General features: G+C 41.9%; 1 protein-coding gene across 1 annotated transcript; it reads left to right on the top strand.

Moving 5' to 3' along the window:
• The first annotated feature begins 709 nt into the window (after positions 1–709).
• Positions 710–18,358, top strand: LOC137888660 (BRISC and BRCA1-A complex member 2-like). The gene is made up of 7 exons (XM_068732087.1): positions 710–731; positions 2,088–2,265; positions 6,917–7,016; positions 15,409–15,479; positions 15,631–15,713; positions 15,820–15,973; positions 17,584–18,358. Exons 1-7 carry the CDS (start codon positions 710–712, stop codon positions 17,645–17,647), a joined length of 672 nt encoding a protein of 223 aa, XP_068588188.1. The 3' UTR covers positions 17,648–18,358.
• Positions 18,359–20,049: the final 1,691 nt, after the last annotated feature.

Raw genomic sequence — 20,049 nt, 5'->3', positions numbered from 1 at the left:
ACCGTATTCTTGATCAATCAATCAATGATTTTTAGACTCGCAGGGATTTTCAGATCATTTTTGATTGACAGCAGCCCAGAAACATAAAACCAATAACCCCACAACTGATTAGTCAACAGCACTCTTTTGCCAATTCAGCCCTTCCTACATCGAACCGGGAGAAGAGCAGGTTTACTGGGCCTTTAAGTCAAAAGCTTTATGGTTCTGCTATGTGGTACACACCGCCGTGTGTGACAGGATGTGTCTCAGCCCTTCCTCATTAATACTTCCCAGCTTTGGAACAAGGAATTATCAAGGGGACTACGAGCTCCACCGTTTGCAATCTCGCCGCTGATATAGCTCCATCGCTTACATTTCCGCTCCGCTGGAAGTCAAGATGTCGAATGTGATGCAAAAGATGAACTTCTAATGTCTGCTCAATGTGTACGTCACCAGAAGTTGCATTCCGATGTTGCGCAATGGGCTTAATTCACTGATGGCCGGTCTCAAACTGCATAAACCGCCTCCGTTCTGACCGTCTTGATACTGACCTGGATGGCTTTACATTGGACTTGGTTGAAACAGTGCGTCTCATACAGACGCTAAAGGATGCTTCGTTGTGTGTCGTATGAGATGTCGAGGGGCACCGACCAAGTGTCGATATTGACCGGTTACATTCAAATAGAGGACGAAGAGAAAATCTGAGAAAATTCAGCACCCTTATGCCAGGATGGTCACCTCACAACGGATAGGTACCGACTCCCATTGCCACAGGCCACGGGCTTTCCAGTCCCAGAGGAAGAATAGGACGTTGCTAAGTCCAAGCAGTCAACAAGCGGAGTCATACAGCGGGCATCTGAGGAACCCCCCCCCAGGCTTTAGGAAACCAAGAAGGCAATCAAAATGGAAATGTTGCTGCTTTGAAACCACATTTGAATCTCCAAACAGTTCTTCTTGGCCTCATCTTTCACTTTGGTAATGAATCATGTCTGCCCTCTTTTCCAATTGAGCCTTTATCTGCTCTCACGCTGTCACTGCACACTGACATACACATCCTCTCTCTCTCTCTCACACACACACACACACACACACACACACACACACACACACACACACACAAATAAACAAACTGAGCTTCGTCACCATCCACCTGAGTCACGGAAGATAATCTCTTTGGTTGATGAAGTCACAGGCAGCCCTGTCGCTATACAGCGTGTGTGTGTGTGTGTGTGTGTGTGTGTGTGTGTGTGTGTGTGTGTGTGTGTGTGTGTGTGTGTGTGTGTGTGTGTGTGTTTACCGGCGTGCATGTCCCACTGTCTACTGTAAATATGTCATACAGTGGGTCGCATTGCTCAGAGGGGCTGCACTAGGCAGCATGTCTGCATGGTGACTCCGGTATGTGTGGGTAGTGTCGAGAGCGATGTCACCAGTGGAGACTGAAGCGAGGACTCTTCAGGGTGCCACTCGGAAAATAAAACACCATTATGTCTGGATTGTGAGCCCACCCACAGGAAGCTAGGTTTGAAGCAATCTAAAAGCTCATACTGATCTGAGAACATTGGCATATTAATTTAGATGCCGTACAATTTCAGGAACATGTTACCTATTGTTTCCTTTAGATTTTGAAACTAAGATATGAATATGTATTTGCGTGCACACATACTGGAATAATCCCTGTCAAACCTTTTCTTAACAACATGTCACCTAGAGCGTATCACTGTGGTGAGTGTTCTCCCAGCCCTCTGTCTGGTGGAAGGGGAACATTCTTTCTCAAGCATGAGAAAATAACCTTAATGATGTTGTCAGTGTCAACGTTATGTCAAAGATGTCTGTGTATTGTGTTGCAGAGATATCTACTTAAATGAGCATGCTAACCAGCTAGCCCTCGCCGTCCATACCACTTGTACCTCGTGAGGCGAAAGTTAGTCACTGTAGCGTCTGCAAGTCTCTGCTCAGTCCAACATGAGAGGACGGAGAAGTAGAGCTGCACCCAGGTCTCGTCAATAATACATCCGAGGTCCGTATACGTTTTGCTAGTTTGTTCATTGGATTAAATCCAAGGTGGCACAAACGAGAAACACTTGCACCCTTGCCTCCCCACCGTCAAGAGAATGCTTTGCCGAGAGCGGAGCGTGCAGCAGCTCCGGGAGACGGGGTCGACCTACCGTTATCAGTTAGCCCCGAATTCGGCCAGAGCAAACCCCAGCAACAGTGTCTTATCCCGGGGGGGACCGCCCTGACTCCCCACCGGATCAGCAGACTTCCTGTTGCAGGTGTTACACCCAGGTTGGACCCAGCGCTCTGGCCCGCTGGGGATTTTGCCGGTTGAATCCAAGCTGAGGCAGCCACCAACTGAAGCTCTGTCCTGCAGAAACGCCCCCAAAATAATGCCTTTGGTTGCATTATGGGGAATGTAAGATCCAGCATTTCTTTAGACCTTCACTCACATCAGGGTACTAAAAGTCAGGATATTTGGCTGCATTCATTATCATTGTTGTTTTTAACCCCCCCTCCCCCTTATTTGCACACACAAATAATGAACACTGTATGTTCATTGGTTGTGACAATCCTGTGTCATCTTTGTGGATTGTCATAACTGCTGAAATATGGGATACAGGTTTGCATATATTTCCTAAAGCTGCATAACTTAACTTATACTGCCTAATTTAATTCTCCCACTGAGCTTGACCTTGAGATAAGTGCGGCTTCTTAAATGTCGGATTCTCCCTTTTTTGGCACCTAAGTGCAATTTATACGGCATCCTGCAGTAAAACGTGGCTCGTGTTCGAGAAACGTACTCTACCGTCAGCATTTTTCAGTTGAGGTTGTGGGGTCTGTTCAAGGTGGAGAATGAAAACTTGTTTTTAAACAGTGATTCTTAGCTGGTGGGTGGGATCCATCCAGAGGGGGTTGTTAGTGGGTCAGCTTCAGAAAAATCAACTTTACTTTAAAATATAAACAATTACAGGACTATAAATTTGATTGTGAAGTGTCATTTTCCACTTCCTATTGAGAAGAGATGCTAAAAGTAGCTCATTGGTACCAGCTCTGGTGATCATGTGACCCTCGCCTTGCACATCTGTTGACTATCATCTAGCAGCTTGCTTCACAGCATGCTGACAATGATGAAATTCAATTTATTCAACTTAGTATTACTTAAATTGAAAACAAAAAGTAAAAGTACTCCGTTGAAACCTAGCTTGAAAAACACTTAAATTCCAGCTGTGCAGCTGTTTTATCGCCCTGTTCTTTTTATAACGTCTGATTACATGTTCTGCTGTAACAATGGCTTTGGTTGCCTGAATTAGCTTGACAGAAGTTGCTAAGCTTTTAATGTTTGTTTTTTTAAAACGTTGATTTTAAGCCCTAATTGCAGTCTCTTGCCACAAAGTTTCTTGGTTTTAGCTCACTTAAGTATTTAAGTTTTCATTTTGTGGAATAAAAGCATGGTTCTCCTCACAGCAATGAGATGGGTTTGAATCCACTGACAGACAAAATGGTTGGATAGAAATAAACGGAATGAGTTTTAAGTGGCTCTACATGTGGACCATGGCCTGACGTCAAAGGTAATTGTAAATTTGGACTCTTAGATTAGACCAGTAAGGGACCACTGTTTTAAAACTGAGTAAAGTTTGAAGACCTTTTGTAAGATTCTAGCGCAAGAGGTCGGTGTCACGTCAGCCTCCATTCAATTGAGCGTTCAAGGAGCAAAACCATTGAAATCCAAAATGCATCACATTCTGTTCACATGCCTGCCATTGACACATATGAGTGATGAACACACCACCACCATCTTTTTTTTGCCTCTGTCTGCATTTCCATCTGAATGATATGGAGCTATTCTTAGACCTGTGGGAGGATAGATGGGCATCATTTAGATTCTCATTTTCAAAGGCTTCTCTCCTCTGTGCTGCAAGCCATTTTCAATCGACCATTTGTTGGTGCACGGCAAAATGCACAAGCTAATGCTAATTATGTGCACAAAGCCTACTGTAAATGGTGGCTTTGGAGTTCTGGAGAAAAGGATTTTGACAATGAAAATGGATTCATGACAGTCTGTATGGCATCTCTGTGAATAAGACCTTATTAATATTCAGTTGAGTATCATTTTGCAAAAAGACAAAACTTGGACCGGGGATCTTAGTATTGCATTTGAAACTTAGAGGATGGATGGGATTCTTATCTTTAGCCAATTTGAGTAAATCCAGACTCATCAGTGTTTCTATGTTTCAGATGATCAGCTGATGAGAAACCAGCTGTTTTCCAGTCAGAGCAGGAGAACACCTTCTTACATTATTCTAAATACTCCTCCCAGCCAATCAGTCCCTGTTGACCTTCTCCTGAACTCTGTTAGGACGTCATTTCCCCATAAACATTTGTGGCTTTTGGTAATAATGGCAGGTGGTGCGCATGATGATGTGCTCCACCTCCCTCTTCACTACTCCCCCGACTTTTCTTTGGAATTTTCAAAATTGTGCAATCCTCATAACTTTGGTGTCAGTCACTGCCTTTCAGCTTTTAAAAAAAAAAGAGAAGAAATATATTTTCATACACCATAGAAAACATTTTCATTAACCAATAAAAACATTGTCATACACCAATACAAACATTGTCATACACCATGGAATATATTTTCATACACCATAGAATACATTTTCATTAACCAATACAAACATTGTCATACACCATGGAATATATTTTCATACACCATAGAATAAATTTTCATTAACCAATACAAACATTGTCATACACCATGGAAAATATTTTCATGGTCTATGAACAAAATTTTCATAAACCAATTTCTTTGTGGCTGCGGAGGGATGATGAACAGCTGTGGTCTTGCGACCCGTCTGCTCTTAAGACTCAAATTCAAGGCAAGCTGCCCATAACTACTGAAAAGGTGCTCTGTCGAATAAGCTATGTCTTTTGGATCCCTGCCAAACCTTCATGAATCATTTATAACATAACCAGGATTCAAGCAATGTCTCAATAACCTAATGCACACCTTCAGCTGCAGGCTCCAGAATAAAATGGAAAAAAACTCTAAATTCATATGCGATAAATTATCCATAATTCACAAAATGTATTAACGTTTACACATAAATGAGTAGCATAATAGGTTCAAACATATTGCCTATTTTCCTCTCCTTTTTGTTAAATATTTAAGATTATTATTATGATTTAATTTGACAACTGTACTAATTATTAGGGTCAACCCATTTTTTTATGCCACTTCCCCTGTTTTAATTTTGTAATTATGTTTTTGTATAAATGCTCAATGACCTTTTTTGTGCACTCAATCTGCACTAATCTTTGGTAATTTGTTGACAGCATTACAAATTTAAGGTCTTTGCACTCCAAGTCTGTGCATTTACGGTGGCTCTGAACGGTCAAACAACTCTGACGGATACGAAGTCAGTGTGTAAATGTGATTGTCACTTATTTTTTAAGTATGTACAAACTTGGTGTGCAAAGGCCTTTAGATTCTAATGTTGCTTTCTCTCCGTCTATAAATGTGTATCTTACTGACCTTTAAAATGAATAACATGCGCTTGGATTCATTTGTGTGCAGCACCGCTAGCTTCATGGAAAGCTAGTCACATTACACTGTAAAACTATGAATATGCTGTAGAAATATAAGGTTGTTTCAACATAAAAATATGAGTGACCACTGCCTTAAGAACTCAACTGGTACTGAATAGTTTGTAAAAAGTATTCATCATTTTAAATATAGTGAGTCAACTTAAATTTGTCAACAGTTTTTTTTTGTAAGCTTGTGATAAGAGCTGCTCCTGTAGTTAAGCTTGACTTTTTCACTTCTCAAGCGGCTTCAGGTCTGATCCCTTGTGCATTGCGTTGCTTGATTTTAATAGTTTTTCCTTAAATATCTTATTCAGTATCAGCAGTTATCCTGGTCTTAATGTTACCAAAAAGATAAGTATGATTGTACGTGATTAATGATTCCACACTTGGAACTGGACCTTAAATGCCCAGTTACCATTAAAAAAAACGAGTGTTTGGTGTTTTCATACTATGCTTGGTGTTTCAAAGACTTGAGGCGTGACTTGGACTTGGTTCAAAAAGATTTCAGAACAGCTTTTGGATGATGTGATGGATTTGGAGGGATCATGGCCTTGGTCGGTGACTCACTATTGTCGAGTTTTACCTTCATAGCCTTTCTGATCAGCTAAAGGGTAAGCCTTAGGGGCTGCATCTCAACATACGTGATCTTTGACATTTGACATAATGTTGCATAATGTGGACTATTTACATGCATCATGCATGCTTAACCTGGTAAACGGCAGTCATCTACTTCAGCATGGCGTTTAAAATAACGTCATAGCATCTCTGAATGCCCTCCGACTGTCCTGCTATAATGAAGAATTAAATAAAAATAGAAAGCGGCGGAAGAAACCCTCCACTATGTGTCTTTAAATGAGCATTAAAAGCCAATAAGCGGTTCCTTAAGACCTTTAACCCGTCCTCAGGGTATTCCCTCTGTTTTTTATGCCCCAGATCAGAAAAAAATGAGGGAGTGACTACTTCGGTTGGTTAGTCACTAGGGAGCTGCAGCAGCAGATTCCCTGATTAAACAAGTCTGCACTAATCACTAATGGAGCTGTGCTGCAGGATTTAATCAGGATGTCAAAAGAATAACGGGACGAGTGAAGGAGAATGAGGATTCCACAGGCATGAGCCACTCCTATGTTTTTAATTTCACAACTTCAGTAGCCAACTAGCAGTGCTTGGTTTTATTTTTTTTGCTCAGTGGTTTACACAAATTTCCATAAAGGCAGGATGTCACACAAAGCTTTGATTTGAGTTGTCCTAATAATTGTTGTATAATGGCACAGAGAACGTGGTAGTAACTGCATGTTTTGTGTAATCTGAGTATATGTATTTACAGACTAACTGTTGTCTTTTTGTATTCAATCAGTGCTCTGGGAGGCTCCACGGCACTTCATATCCCAGCATTCCCCAGTGGAGGATGCCTAATTGATTATGTCCCCCAAGTGTGCCAGTTACTCAACAACAAGGTAACAGTGTTTGATATCACTCCTTTAACCTTTACACAACCTGGTTAGATGTGCTTTGTGTGTATGTCAATGTCAAACGGTTTGTAACCCCTAATGTTAAGGAATTGTATCTAGGAGCAAGATTTCTTACAGCTACTGTGAGGACCTTTAAATTGTGTTGATTTGATCTGGGTCCTGTCTGTGGTGGGCTGGTCGCTGAAGGAGTTTCTGGTGAACCTGCATCATTTCATCTGATTTCAAGCAGAATCTGTCCAGGTGGCGCCGCTGACCAATCGTCTTGCTGATGGTCTCCTTTATTTATGTAGGTCATAAAGAGGCATCAGCGTTAAATACGGACTGTTTCATAGTCAGTCAAAAGTTCCTCATAGTAACTTTAATGTGTGTGACAGGTTTGGGAATCATTTATTGCGTATTTGTAAGCGTTGGTGCAGCAAAGCGTGTGTCCACTGAGGGATGTCTTTTGTCAAGCTGTGTGTGTGTGTGTGTGTGTGTGTGTGTGTGTGTGTGTGTGTGTGTGTGTGTGTGTGTGTGTGTGTGTGTTAACGTCTGTATGGGCACTCATGCACGTGTGTCTGGCATCTGCCGACGTGGGCGTACTGGCCAACCTCCATAGGCTGTCTGAGCGCTCCTTGTTCTCTGCAGGTTGACAGGTAGATATGCAGTGTAGACACGATGTAATGCCATTTCCCTCAGGAGAAATGCCTATCCACATTCCCCCCCCCCCCCCCCCCCCCCCCCCCCCCCCCCACCCCCAACCAATCTCTTCCTGTTCGCCTGGACTCTGAACAGCATACTCGGGGTGCCTGGAATACTTGTGTCCCCGGCTGACCTCCTTGTCTCCGGGTGTTTAAGTCAGGACCGCTCCCTCTGCCTCTCTGAAATAGTCACAGAGGCCACAGCCTGCGTTCAGAAAGGCATGTTGCAAAGTAGCGTCAATAGCAAATAAAGGCAGCGTTGACACAAGCAAAAGAGGAGTCTTGCTCACAATGTCACCATCAACTCTTCATTCAATTTCAATCCGGTAGCTACCGCTCACACCGTGAGTTCGAAGCATGCCCGATCCCGACCCAGAATGTCATTTACATTTAATTTCTAAGTCAGCATTTCAATGCTGGCAGCGTTTTTTTTTTTAAAACATCTATATCCATTCATTCTGTTTAGAACTTGTATTTCAGAACTTGAAGTTGCAGCTAAAGATCAGCTTACACTAACGTTATTAATATTATACTAATTGTAGGATTACATTCCAGTTGTGGCTGTGAAGGATTGCTCCAGACTCGTGTGATCCAAACATTTCCAGTAACTCCACAACGTTGTGAAGTCCAAAAGTCACAATGATGGCGGATGTAATCGTTTCCGCATTTCGATTCAGCTTTTGTTATATTTTATTTAATTTGAAGATTTTGCTCAAGGATTTTATTTTTCCTGGTGTTGATAGACATTCTAAGTTTCATTAGACAGCTTCAGTAAATGCTTGGATTGTTAAAAAACAGAAAAGACATTCGGTAGCCTACAGCCCAAAACAAAATACTATACAGATTTTGGACTTCTTTGGAGCAAAAGAAGTCTTCTCTGGGACTACAGATGAAAAATAGCCTCTTGGCTAACTTTGGCGCATTTACAGCAATGTTTTTATTAATGCACTGTCCCTTATCAAATAATCCAATAAAATAAATAGTGTAAGCGATTTCAGTGGAGCGGAGTGAAATCTGAGTTGAGTGCGGAGTGGCTTTGAGCGAGGGAGCGGAGGGAACCAACAGCTCCGTCAGCGGAAATTCTCCCCGCTCCGCTCGCATGCCCTGATGAAGAGTGAACTTTAAATACCATTAGAACAGACTTTTACACCGCTATTGTTTGAGTCTGTAGCAATCGTTTTGGTCCATATAGTTCAGGCTTTTTGTGAACTTAACAGTCATCATAAAACAGCCATTTTTGTACCTTGTTCTTGGATCTCAGAATGTTACTAATCGTTGGCTGTGGCCTTTTGATGGTCAGGCCTACAGGGACTTAAAAGAAAAACGGACACTTAGACAGCATACAGTAGCAATTAACCCAGTCTGCAATTAGCCGACACGTGGCTCATTGTGTGGCAGAAGCAGCAATGAGATTTCTTTGGAGTCACTTCTAGCCAAAAGAAAGTAACCTGAGCTTTGCCAGAGTAAGCAGAGGTAATATGCAGAGTCATTAAAGGAAGACAGAAGCTGGACATTTCAGCAAAAACACAAAACAATATTCGGCTTCTTTGTAGCTGTTATTGCTTGTAAGAAAAAGACATCATTCTTGTAATTATTTCGAGGACGGGCTGTTGGAGTCATTTTGCTCTTTTAAAACCATCAATTATTCCCTCCCACGTATTCCAGATGCTGTGATTGTATTGACACAACTTAACTGCCGCACACTGTGCTCACAGCTGTGGCTGTGACGAGGATTGTGCTGGGCGATGGTGGCAGCACCTGGTGTCTGCATCATTAAAGAATTACTCATGAAAATCAGCTCCAGGACCTAATAGACCCAGAGGGCAGATATGTCATCAAGATAATCATCAATCCAATCCAACATTTCAGTTTATAGCTGGTCTAGTATACCGTGTGTGTTCTCATTGCTGGCATTCTAAATACATTTTCACACATGCTATGCAAAGTGGACAGCAGGAGGAGAAGCACGGTTAGCCAAAACAGTCGCAGCGCTCGCCTGGTCGTTTCAAATGTTTGTTTGTTTTTGTAACTAACTTTACCCTAGTTCTTATTTTTGGGACTGAATAACTTCCACAATCACACAGGTTGCCTATCCGTTGAAGAGGGCTATTTCTGATCATAATCAATACAAACATCTATGTTTCTCTTGTCAGTGCAACCCTGCCACCAAAGTAATGCACAGCACATGAATCACTGGGCAGAATTATCTGTACAGTGACTTCCTCACTGTACATAACGAAAAGAGCAATAAGCTGTGTGAGCGGATTTCCCAGAAAGCTGAGTAGAGAGCAAACTTAGCAGTGAGTCATGCTGTTTACCAGCCGCGACATCGACATCGACACTGGTATTTTTTCCACCTTGTGAGTCTCATTTGTGTGTGACTGTGGACAGATTTTTGTCACCGCCAAAGCGCCTCCACCGTGCAAGGTGAAGTCACGAAACTTTACAGATGTGTTGTTCAGTCAAAATCCAAATAAAGGTTGCGATGCTGGTGGGGTCTCCTTCTAACCTCTGGATGATACTTTGTTGCAAATACGAAGATAATGTCCAAAATGATATTAGATTAGATTCAACTTAATTGCCATTGCGCTTGAGACAACAAAAGGCAGTTCAGCATCCAACCAGAAGTGCAGAGTAAAGTACAGAATGAACAGCAATATTTAGAGTAAAGTGTAGAATAGATGGTGAGGGGAAGATATTAACACGCTAGATATCCATAAATGTCAAGTAGTCAACAAGCTCTGACGTCTATGGTCCGATTTACAATTCTTTCAAATGATTTTCCTTTAGAATTTGGAGGTGGATCTTATCAGATCAGGAGGACATTGATTCTTTAAAATGCATTTTGTACTCAGACATCAGATCAGTCACTCTTTATAAAAATGAAAGCTGGGGGCGGTGCGAATGCGTTTGTGACAGAGAGAGAGAAATTTCTAAATCACACAGCAGGAAGCACTTCCGGTGCTATTGCATCACACTCCCCACAGACACACGCACAGACACAATACATGAACGAGCGGGCGAGGGAGTCGTGGTTCACAGGCAGGTTTGAATACCTGCAGAGCGAGATCACCTGCCTTGCATCACTCAAACCTCCAAGCAGCCAATAGAGAGATCTGGCTGCAAGTCACGGTGACGCTGGAGGTGGGGGTGGGAGTCTTTTCTCAGTATGAGTGTGAAAGTTCAGTGATCCACAGTTCCCTTAAATACCCCCCCCCCACACACACACACACACACACACACACACACACACACACACACACACACACACACACACACACGTTACTAGATAAACAGCTTATTTAGTATGTGGCCCTGCAGCTTTTGAGAAAGCTCAATTGCCGCCTCCACTGTCCCATGTAAACATAATTGAACAGGAGTCTGAGTCACAATGTGTGTCTGTGTTTAAGAGCTCTTGCAGATATGAGACCCGTCTCTCTCACACACAAACACACACACAGATCAGAGATTACTACTTTCCTCTTTCACAAAATGCCGTCATTCATACATGGCTGATGAGTAATCACAACTATGCAGTAGCAGCGGGTGAGGCACCACTGTCTCCAGCTTTATTCATTATGTATGCACTCCTCCGATGAACCCCAGCATTTTACTACATGTTCTTACGGCATTATATTGCAATGCTTTTACTTGTATTATGCAATATGCTGTCGATGCACTGGTACCAATATCACATTATTCTTCAACAGAGGCTCAGTTTATCTGCTGAAACTTTTCTTCTTTCCAGAAGTACACCCTTTGTCCAAATTATCGCTGTATTCTGAAATTTATTAGAAAAATAATGTTCACCATTTTAAGAGATGTAGGAGGTGGACAGCACTACAACTTCACCTGCCTGAGATTGAAATATAATTGTAGCTGGAAGATAACCTTCAAGGCAGAGTTGATAATCTTGAGAAACCAGCAAGAGAATGCTAGATTTTAAAAAATCATCCATCGTAAGAAAAAAAAAAACAGTCCAGTGTTGCCAACCCTTTTCCAATAAAAGTAGCTAGCAGCACTGGCTTCAAAAGTTGCTGAATCTACCAAGAAAGACAGAACACAGCAACACAGACAGACCGTCCCTTGAAGCTTCCCGCCAAAGCCAACATATATCTGTGACTGCATGAATGTTTAGTAGCTTCAGCTGATGCAGTATCAGTCTCTAAACCCACCGGCTGTCTGTCTGACGACGATTTAGCCAAGACCTCCTTTTCTGTGCTTGGATTATTGTTTACATTCCGATTAGCAACTTGAAACACGAGAATGGAGTTGAGAGGGCGAGGTGTACGACCGGATCACTTTACAAGCTGATTGAATGAAATCATCGTCAGACGATAGGTGGGGGGTTCCCAGATTGCATTTCGGCCAATCCGTTCCCCCTTTTTTTGCTTTCCACACGGACTGTTTACCCGCATTCAACCAAAGCCTGCTGGAACGTGATTGGTCGATACTCCTCGGACTACAAGCGGAAACCAGAACGCTTCCGATACCGTAGATCTTGTCCCGTTACCTTCAGATTCTCCAGTCGAATGCAGGATCTCTTTCTAGAGATTGGTGAGTGGGGGTTAGCTCAGGCTAAGAATAAGCCTGCGACATGAATGTTTTGTACATTGCTTTATGCTACTAAGAATGTGAAGAGCAAAAATGGTTCGATAAGAGATTAGTTAGCCTTGGAGCTTAGTGAATCCAGATATTTTGCCAACTGGAAACTGGAACTAAAATGCTGTCGCCTCTCGGAACATACCTCTATTTAGAACTTACAAATATTCCCACTGGTGGGATTTCACATGTGATTAAATAGTGCACCCGGCTAATTTCTGAGGCAGGTTGTTTTCTGCGTAGTTTAGTAATCTGAACTTCGCCAGCATTGCCCAGGTGCACTGATACATAACCATCCCTGCTAAGGTGAATGGAGCAGGTCACCTTCACAGCTGGCTGGCTTGACTGCAGGCTTTCTCACCTGCCCAGGATGCTCAAAAGTCAAGCAAGCCCTGAGCTTCTCCTCTTTGGACTTAAAGATAATACTTCATCACACCTGTCAACATGCACTGAGCACATGTCGGTTATGTGCTCGCAAGAGGAGAAACCTGTTCTTGTGTCTTAAATTCCAACTCACTCGCTGGTTTTTAAATATGTTCAAGTATGTGCTATTTGCCAATTAAGTTATGGGTGACTGGGTATTTCAAAGCTCCAATACAGTTTGTCTTGTCACGTTGTCTGAAGGTTTGAGGAAGGCCTCTGCACCTCGTCGGTCGAAATCTTATTTATCTTTTTCCCCTCCGCCATTGTTATCCCTACTGTATTCTTGGCGCTAAGACAACCTTTGCCACATAGATGATTGCAATCAGATGCAATTAAAAAAAAGGCAAATTGCATGTCGGCGCCGTAATATCATTAACACAATGTCTATGGAAATAGCGATTGCAAGTAATGCACGATTTATGTTGCTATCAGCGGCCATTATTTGAGAACTTCCCCCATCAGTGTACTACAAAGACAACCTTATATGAAATGAGAAAGATTTAAAAATGAAGAATACATTTAAGAAACTGAATGTAGAGGCTCCATGTAAAAACATTGACTGAAATGGTGAAGTGTTACTAAAATGAACACGGTGCCTCGAGCAGAGAGCGTCTGACAGACCCTATGGTAGAGCTTTTAACACCAGCTTATTTGGCTGTCAAGTGGTAAGCTTGGTGAGACTTTGTACTGTGACATTTAAATTCACCTGTTCAAAGATTGCATGTAATGCCACTTTTGTGCTCTGCGCCTTCTGCTTTTAAAGTGAAAGCAACCATTTCAAAGAAGGTTCAGCTCTCTTAATCTCTCTACAGGCAAAGGCATTGTTTACATTCTGGGTAGGTTCGCTGTCGACGCCTCTCCGCTAGTATGTAGAGCACTGCCGGCAGACTGAGAGATAGTTTTGCCTGTAGACGCCTTATTCAGGGCAAGACAGGCCCTGAAACCATGGGTACAGGACATGTGGTGAGGGGGGTTAAAAGGGGGAATGCAGTTGATGAGATTGAAAGCAATATTCCTGTTCATTAAACAGGGTATGCATGAAAGATGTTGCAACGCTGCGAGGGTATTGTTCCAGGCCAGGGGTCTAGGACCTATAATCGTGTAGTAATAACATCATCATCACCCCCCCCCTTCTGTTGATGTTTTCCTTTACTCCCTACCAATCACATGTCAAAAATCGTTCTACATTATTAGGCTCTGTGGTTTGACATCTCATTAGATTACCTTAGCACCATACGATGTCATGCTTTTGTTTTTAGACAGACAAGGTAGTCTAGTACAATATAATGCAAAGTGTTAGTAAGTTAATGATTGTGTATTTGGTAACTTTTAACATCCCTCTGGCAATTATATTTTTTTTAAAAGCCTACAGAACAATCAATTGATTCTTTGGCTGTGAATTAGCTACTTTTCCTTTAAAGGAGTGACCCATTGTTGCCAGGTTTTCAGTTATTATAATACTTGTATGATAATTTAGCCCTTTGTTTGATGTACAATCAATACTTGTCTGTGAAATGGTGTGAAGCTGATTGGGAACTGGCCTTATTATTAATCATAGGTTCGCTCTGTCAATAATTTCTGAGAGAATACTGGATTTGCAAGAAAGGATCCAATCTCATCTGTGGTGAGATCTGATCAGACAGACTCTGATCGCTCCAAACTTCCTTGTAGAGTTGAGTTTTGGTGGCTGTATTTCTCATCTTTCGTGTTGCATGGTTTGAGTGTTGCGCTGATATGATTCGGTTTCCCTCAGGTTTTCCTATTCACTTAAATAAAATATAGGACAATATGATAACGTGACCCGTAACCTGCAAAATAAACACTAGCCTGTATTCAGACCCCACTGCAGTCAACCTGGTGATGGATGTATTGTCAACAGACCTTTGGCACTTATTGATAATACGTCGTAATCTCAGTTTTGGGCGTGCCACGGTCTACATTTCAATGTTCAATAGTATCATGATTCTGGAGGATTTCGTCACCACTGGAGCAACTTATTTGGAAGTCACAACCTTAAATAACTACTTTGCTTTATGTTATACAGCTTATTTTCAACCTTTTTACCCAGCTTGTCTGCAGATATGTGTCTTGGGTGCAGCACATACCATTTGACGTCTCTGAGTGAAGATATCGGTGTTTTGATGACACCAATGCACACAGACATACTCACTTTATGCTAATCACAAAACTGGGCATTCAGAGGATGTATGGCTTTCCTCTGTTTATGGATCGTAAGAAGGTTCATGAGCAGTTTCAGAACAGAAGCCAATTTTTTGTCCAATTGCCGAAAAATATAATTCTTGGCTAAATCTCCAAATGTCAAAGGTTTTTGACGCCAAATCACAGAATATATTTCCCCATAATGTTCCTCGAGGTCTTGGTGTTTTAATGTAATATTTTAAAAGGATTTTTTTTTCTTCTAATTTTTAATAATTTATGAGTGGTAAAAAATTGTTTTAATTTAGCACTAAATCTATGTAACAAATAGTATCAACCCAAAAATTGCTGCAATAACTTAACATAAGTGAGCTTGGGAATGGCCGTCATTTACTTCCATCATAAAGGTCCCCAAATGTGGTCGCGAGGGGGTTAGCTATACTAATTAATATTGAACTGCTGTTTTGCTATTGCCGTGCTTGTCTTTGCTAAACCTTCCACTTTGTTTCCTCTAGGTGCAGTATGTCATCCAAGGCTATCACAAGAGGAGAGAGTACATCGCCGCCTTCCTCAGCCACTTTGGAATGTGAGTTGACTAGAGAGGACCACATTGTCCGCTGAAGTGATCACAGCATGTGTCCAGCGGGCATTCATTCATCACTGGCCCTGTCTTTTGACAAGAAAGTACTGTTGGTTTGAAATAATTTGTAAGAAACCAATGTGTGTGCGTATTGCAGGGGCGTGGTGGAGTATGATGCCGAGGGATTCACAAAACTCACTCTTCTACTTATGTGGAAGGACTTTTGCTTCCTAGTACACGGTAGGAAAGTCACAAGGTCTGTTTTTATGATCAGCCTGGATCACAGCTGAAGCGATAAGCTTATAGTCCTCTTTTTCCTCCTCATACCTCCCTCTGATCCTCGTAGTGGACCTACCGCTGTACTTCCCTAGGGACCAGCCCACCCTCACCTTCCAGTCCGTGTACCACTTCACCAGCAGCGGCCAGCTCTATTCTCAGGTGCAGAAGTCTTACCCCTACAGCCCTCGCTGGGATGGCAATGAGATGGCAAAGAGGGCCAAGTAAGTGGATCATGACTCATTAGAGCCAATGCATTTTGGAAATTCCACAATTTAAAACATTTTGCACATAGAGAGTTCAAATAAAATAGTGGACAACTAAAAACTAAGAAGCAACAGAATGCTTTGCAGGTCTTTTTAAATCCTCAGTTCTCCACAAGGTCCATTAAAGCCCACTGGAACTGTTTCTGACAAGTCACACAAGGTCATTTATCATGATGAATATCATGCTTGAGTAGCATTAGATCTATCATACAATAGGACCATATTGTCTGGACTGCACCGCACACGGGCTATTATTCAATGCTCACAGATTTGATTCCACCTTCAATAAACATAAACAGGCACGACCCCATGAGAGTAGATCTATAGGCGTCAGCTGCAGCCTGAGAAGTGTTTGCTTTGCGCATGGCAAAGGTTAATGACTGCTGTAAATATTTGAAAGATCTGAGCGAGCGACTACAAAAAACGCGGAAAGCAATACCTAATGTGTTTTTTAACTCTTTGGTTCATCTTAATACATTTAAATGTCACCACGAAAGAAAATCTGGTTGACCATCTCTTTTGACTATAACAACTTTGACTTGGGTTTTATTCTCATATTTGTAGGCATTCTGACTCTGGGTCATTCTAAGTTAACAATGTCTGTCAGGGGAGGCAGTGGAACCTCCCCAAACTGTCCAAATAAACTGAAGAAACGATTTACAAATACTTGCTTGGTTAGCCAACTAACAAACTATCTGTTCATCTACAGTCCTAAGAAATAATACTTATCGTTTCATATACAGCGTGATCGTACTTCAACAGAAAGAAACTGCTGATATAAAAGTCTTGAAAAGTCAGCTTGAGGGAAGAGAGGCACGGGAGAACCAGAACCAGGACTGAGCCGGGCACACTGTCAGACCCTGCTGCAGTAAATTGAGGGGTTTTCAAAAAGGGAGTCTAGCAGCTGCAGATTTTTATGACAGAATGTGGCGGTACTCATGGAAACACTACCACTTTTGTCCACATGGGCCGTCAAAATCTTTACATTTAAATGAAAATATGGAGATTTAGACTTAGAAAAATAAAATAGTCGCACATAATTCCCTGTAAAACCAAAACTGTTTGGCAGTTTTTGGACAAAGTCGGGCTAGTTGAGTCTTGATGCTAAGCTAACCAACAGATATGAGAGTGATCTATCCCACTGCAAGAAAGTAAGCCTATTTCCAAAAATGAACTATTTGCATGGAGTGTCATCTGACACGTACACACACAAACCTGAATGCACCACCTGTGGCTGAATACCTTGTGGACTGCTGTTTTGTACTTGCAGATGAATGTCCTGTGTTTCCCTCCAGAGCGTTAACATGTGGAGGGTAGATATCTCATGCACTGTTGTAATTGTAACATGTAAACACCTTCTGCCTTTCATCTGCATTTTGATACACGCTGGGACTGACCCAGTGCATGTGTTGGATAGTTTGAAGCAGTTGAAACACAATTATTGTCACATTTTGATGTTTTATTTACTGTATTCTCTATCTCTCCCTCTCTATCTCTCTCTCTATCTCTCTCTCTCTTTATATCTCTCTCTCTCCCCCCTCCTCCCTCTCCTTCTCTCTCTCACCCAGAGCATACTTCAAGAGCTTCATCCCGCAGTTCCAAGAGGGAGCCTTCGCCAACGGGAAACTCTAGTACCCTCTAGCTTAATGACATGACTGGAGAGCTGCCTGAGGGAGTGTGTGTGTGTGAGAGTGTGTGTGTTTGTGTTGTGTACCTGTATAAGAGTATGCACAGACTTACATTCGTGGAAATGTGCTGTACTGTGACAGCACAGTGAGAATGCTTTGCACACAGGCTCTGTGAATTCCACATCGTTTCACTTTGAAACGGTTGCCTCTCAGTGCTTCCCTTTATATATTAGTTTTAGTGAGAATCCACTTTGGTGAAGAAGAGTCTAGATGTCCAGACACTGTATCATGCTACAACAACAGAAATATTATAACAATAAAGCAGATGCATAAACGTGTCACACAATTTTACAGGATCCGGATTAATGATGTAAAGGACCTTTATTTTGAAGAGAAACTTCAAACTATGACAGGAAGATGCTGCCTCGCTGTGAAAGATATTTGATGATATTTGATATGTATTGACTACATGATACACACAAAGAGCTGTAGGGACAACGCAAAAGACCGTTGTTTACCGTTTGTTTGTTTTGTCCATCACGATTGTCAAGTTTGGCTCCACTGTCGATGTTGAAATGCTCCTTATTGTCTGTATGTTCCATTTGACCGTTCAAAGCCCTGTGAAGTCTTTTACTGACAGCTTGATGGACAGTACTGTAAATTACTAAATGTTTAGTCCAAATTTCTATCCAGTAAAGGAGTCTGTTTCCCCTGACGGTGTGCGTGATTGTTTTGTACTTAGTCTGCACTGTTTGTTTATTGTATTGGAATTTATTATCAAGATATTTATATCTTTGCTAGTGGGCACTTGTTTTCCTCTCAAACCACAAGTGTGATCTCTGTTTGTCATCTGTTTTCTATTCACAACGTATATTCAGCCAATAGCAGAGTTCACATCATATGGGATGGATGGTAAAGATTGGAAGAATTGCCATGTTAGAGCTATGGTAGGTGATGTATTTAACAAACCTTTAAAAAAAAAAAAAAAAAATCCATTAACTGTGGCTGTAGCAGGACTGTTAAAAGCCTGTCTATCTATCTACCTACCTGATTGTCACCGGAGTCTTCAATAAGCTGCTAGTTTAACAACTGTGAGTACTAACAGTAGCCATCTTCATTGATGTTCAAAATGATAATTTTGGGGGAGTGGCTTTAGGGGGGAAGGGACCGGCAGTCTGTGTTACCGACTTGGCGACTTTCTCTTGAGATTTAGCGACTTATAGAGCCAGTGCTGCCCCCTACTTTCATTGGGAAAGGAGTCGGCAACACTGGGCTTATGTTACGTTTTGCTGAAATTTTGGATAAATCAAAGTACTGGACAGTAGATGGCACCTGATCACTTTTGGAATCGGCAATCATTCCCCTTGTAGGGAACGTCCATTTCTGCTCCAAATTTCCAAATGGTTACTCATCGAATAGTAGAAGTCAGGGCATCACAAAAATCATCAGGATTCTTTGTCTGGAAACCATAGAAATGTTTTGCCAATCAATTTTATAGATGTTAAAATATTTATATTAGAAATAAAATGTTACTTGCTGGTGGTGCTGGAAGAAAAGGCAGCGGATCGCCAAATTCATTAGGCTTCATCCTAAAAACAGCGTTTAATCCAAAAACGTAACGCAACTAAACGCAATAGCACTGTTGTGTGAAAATACATTTTTAAAGGGAAATAATTTTTAGCAGAACACATGATCTTCATATTGTTGTGCCGCCCTCTGCCCTTCAAGTGTGTAAAGGTGTACTTTCATGTGTCCTATCTGCAATGCATTTATAAACCCTGGAGATGCTGTTCTTTTCACAGACCCCTAATGCGCTTGTGTAATAAGGAGCCTGTGTGTGTGTGTGTGTGTGTGTGTGTGTGTGTGTGTGTGTGTGTGTGTGTGTGTGTGTGTGTGTGTGTGTGTGTGTTCGCACGCACACAAGCGCATGCATGGATGTGCACATGCATGCGCTTGCTTGTTTTCATCATTAAATATGAGGGTCATAGTTAGGGGTCCTTCCCAGCCTGAGGCGCAGCCCTTTGCTATATTTATTGTTGGTAATGCAGCAACTGTCAGGTCTAATTGAGAACTATAGGGTGAATGTATCTGGGGCATTTTAATAGCATCAAGGCTCCTAATAAAATAATTTTTTAAAAAGCAAGATTCTTTTTGTCTTTTTCACCGCCCCGCTCCATGTTCCTTGCTCTAACCTTTCCCGACCTGGTTTCAAAACGTCTCAGTTGTCAGCCGAGGGACGGGCTGCTCTCCATGCTGAGTTCTGAGGGGGGGGGGGGTTGAGCGTGAGTTCAGAGGAGGGGTAGCATCTTTAACGAGCATGAGCAGGGACCAGTTTTAACTTGACAGTCGACCGGAGACATCACGACTTTGCACTTGAAACGCAGCGATGGATTTTCAATAGCGGTG

The sequence above is a fragment of the Cebidichthys violaceus genome, unplaced genomic scaffold (genome assembly GCF_023349555.1).
Source record: "Cebidichthys violaceus isolate CVI_PGR_0920_01 unplaced genomic scaffold, fCebVio1.0.p SCAF_567, whole genome shotgun sequence".
Taxonomy (NCBI): Eukaryota; Metazoa; Chordata; class Actinopteri; order Perciformes; family Stichaeidae; genus Cebidichthys; species Cebidichthys violaceus.
The sequence above is the reverse complement of the archived record's forward strand: the minus strand, read 5'-3'. Positions and strand labels throughout refer to the sequence as shown.

What these genes read in the sequence shown, in the direction of transcription:
- LOC137888660 (XM_068732087.1), top strand. Translation starts at nt 710, where the DNA reads ATGGTCACCTCACAACGGATAG. An exon ending in TTCCTCAGCCACTTTGGAAT is followed by an intron (nt 15,480 to 15,630) that starts GTGAGTTGACTA and finishes TGCGTATTGCAG; the next exon opens with GGGCGTGGTGGAGTATGATG. An exon ending in GAGATGGCAAAGAGGGCCAA is followed by an intron (nt 15,974 to 17,583) that starts GTAAGTGGATCA and finishes TCTCTCACCCAG; the next exon opens with AGCATACTTCAAGAGCTTCA.